Here is a 1795-nt window from a genome sequence, read left to right as displayed (position 1 = left end):
GAGGGGCCTTAATTTTCACAGGTTTGGCTGCAATGGTGAAAATTTACATTATGGTTTGTATGGCCAGGAACAGTCATGCACTAGTGAGGACATCTTTCCATCTTATTTTTCACTTACGTGAACTGAAGTGATATTTGGCAGAGATGGGAACTCCCAGAGATGGGCACACCCATGCCCCAGTCCAAAAGATAATTTGGCTGCTAAGTAGAGCTTTGTTCCACCACACTTACACAATCAACACCTTTACAGTTGGGTAAACTGAGTCCTGCCACTCTAAAGCCTTTCAAATCTCCCTCCAATCCATATCCTAACCACATCCAACCCTGCCACATAGTAACACCATAAATTACACTGAGGAAGAAAGGCTGAGCTGTGCCAGAAGGGTGTGATATGATACTCGTCAGCTTATCCAAGTACAGACAGCAGTGAAGAAACACTGGCATGTTTTGTCTCCCAATTCAGCCCAGACTGTAAAGGTTTTGTGTGGAAATGGAGCAGTGCAGAGATTGGAAAACACAATTTACATTACCCGACTGTATTTGTTGCACTTTTTTAAAAAAAATTATATTTGGACTGGAGAGGCAAGATCCCTCATTTCAGCTCAAAGCAAAATTAGAAAATGCCAATTTCCCCAGTGATACAGTACCTTCTTCTTTTTTCTCCCTACTCTGAATCAATGAAACTTTCACTATGTCTTTGAGGATAATGGCAGACTGGTAAGTGGAATGCATCACATTTTGGTCCATTTCAACTACAGGAACAAAAGCCTCTTTTGTTGATGTTCGTTGCAGTGCTGCTGCTCTCTGAAATGACAAATAAGAGACCACCTTGTGTAGCACACAGTGAAAAATACAACCAACTTACTTTAAATGGGGTAGAGTTTGTACATTCATCTCAAATTCAAGGGAACAAAGGCTACAGTCAGACACAGCTCATGGCAAAATTCCATTTTTGCCATGAGCTGAGCAGCAGCTCAGATGCCTTAATTCCCAATGGTACCTGAATCTATGAGCAGACAGGTCACAGCACAGAGCTGCCACACCCCACAGAGGTGACTCCTGCCCAGTGACTCCTCTGCCTGTGGACTGAGGAAGTTACCAGACACCCCTTCTGCATTCTTTCACTGATATTTGTGTACTTTTCAGTACATCCTCTGACAGCAGGCTCTTGCATACCCCTGCATCTCCATTTGACTGGAAATCTCTGGAGAGCAGGACAACCACAGCAGCTTTTTCTCATTCTGCATTCTAAAATGAGGAATAGGATTCACATTTAAATGACACGTTACCTTCAAAAATAGAACGTCATCACTTTCAGTCAGTGCCATCTCAATCTGATCCTTGAGAGACAGAATTTCTTTCTTCTTATTTCCCAGAACACTATAAATATAATCAAATTTATTCCAAACTCTCTTTTCTTCCTCTGTAATTGCTTTCATGATCTCATTTTCTCTTTCTTCAATTAAAGCTTTAATTTCTGAAAACTCATTTCTGATCAATTCCTTCTTTCTTGAAGCTGTCTCCTGGAGCAGAAAGAGCAGATAGGCACTGGTTTCAAATGAACAGTTTGTAAACAAAATACTCTCAGCACTATTGCAGGAAAGCCTCTGAGGAACAGGTGGGCTTCTTTTCCTTGAAACAGGCAAGAAAAGAGCTGTGGATTTTTATGTGCTGTGGAAAGAAAACTCCTTCCCTCACAAGGAATGCAGCCCTTTGTCAATGCTGCCCTCATGTGAGGATATAAAACCTTGAACTGTGCATGGTTTACTCCCATCTCCCACAGAGCTGCCTGGCCC

The 1795-nt window shown here is 42.0% G+C and overlaps 1 protein-coding gene across 1 annotated transcript in view; it reads right to left on the bottom strand.

Annotated features, from left to right (window-relative positions):
- Window positions 1–1795, bottom strand: part of TRIM25 (tripartite motif containing 25) — a 9592-nt gene that overhangs the window by 5698 nt on the left and 2099 nt on the right. The window contains exons 2-4 of the mRNA XM_015645338.1: window positions 1289–1582; window positions 647–803; window positions 8–27 (exon numbers count right to left, since the gene is read on the bottom strand). Coding sequence (XP_015500824.1) covers window positions 8–27; window positions 647–803; window positions 1289–1582 — 471 coding nt within the window. The remainder of the gene's footprint in view (window positions 1–7; window positions 28–646; window positions 804–1288; window positions 1583–1795) is intronic.

This window comes from Parus major, chromosome 18 (genome assembly GCF_001522545.3).
Source record: "Parus major isolate Abel chromosome 18, Parus_major1.1, whole genome shotgun sequence".
Lineage (NCBI taxonomy): Eukaryota > Metazoa > Chordata > Aves > Passeriformes > Paridae > Parus > Parus major.
The sequence above is the reverse complement of the archived record's forward strand: the minus strand, read 5'-3'. Positions and strand labels throughout refer to the sequence as shown.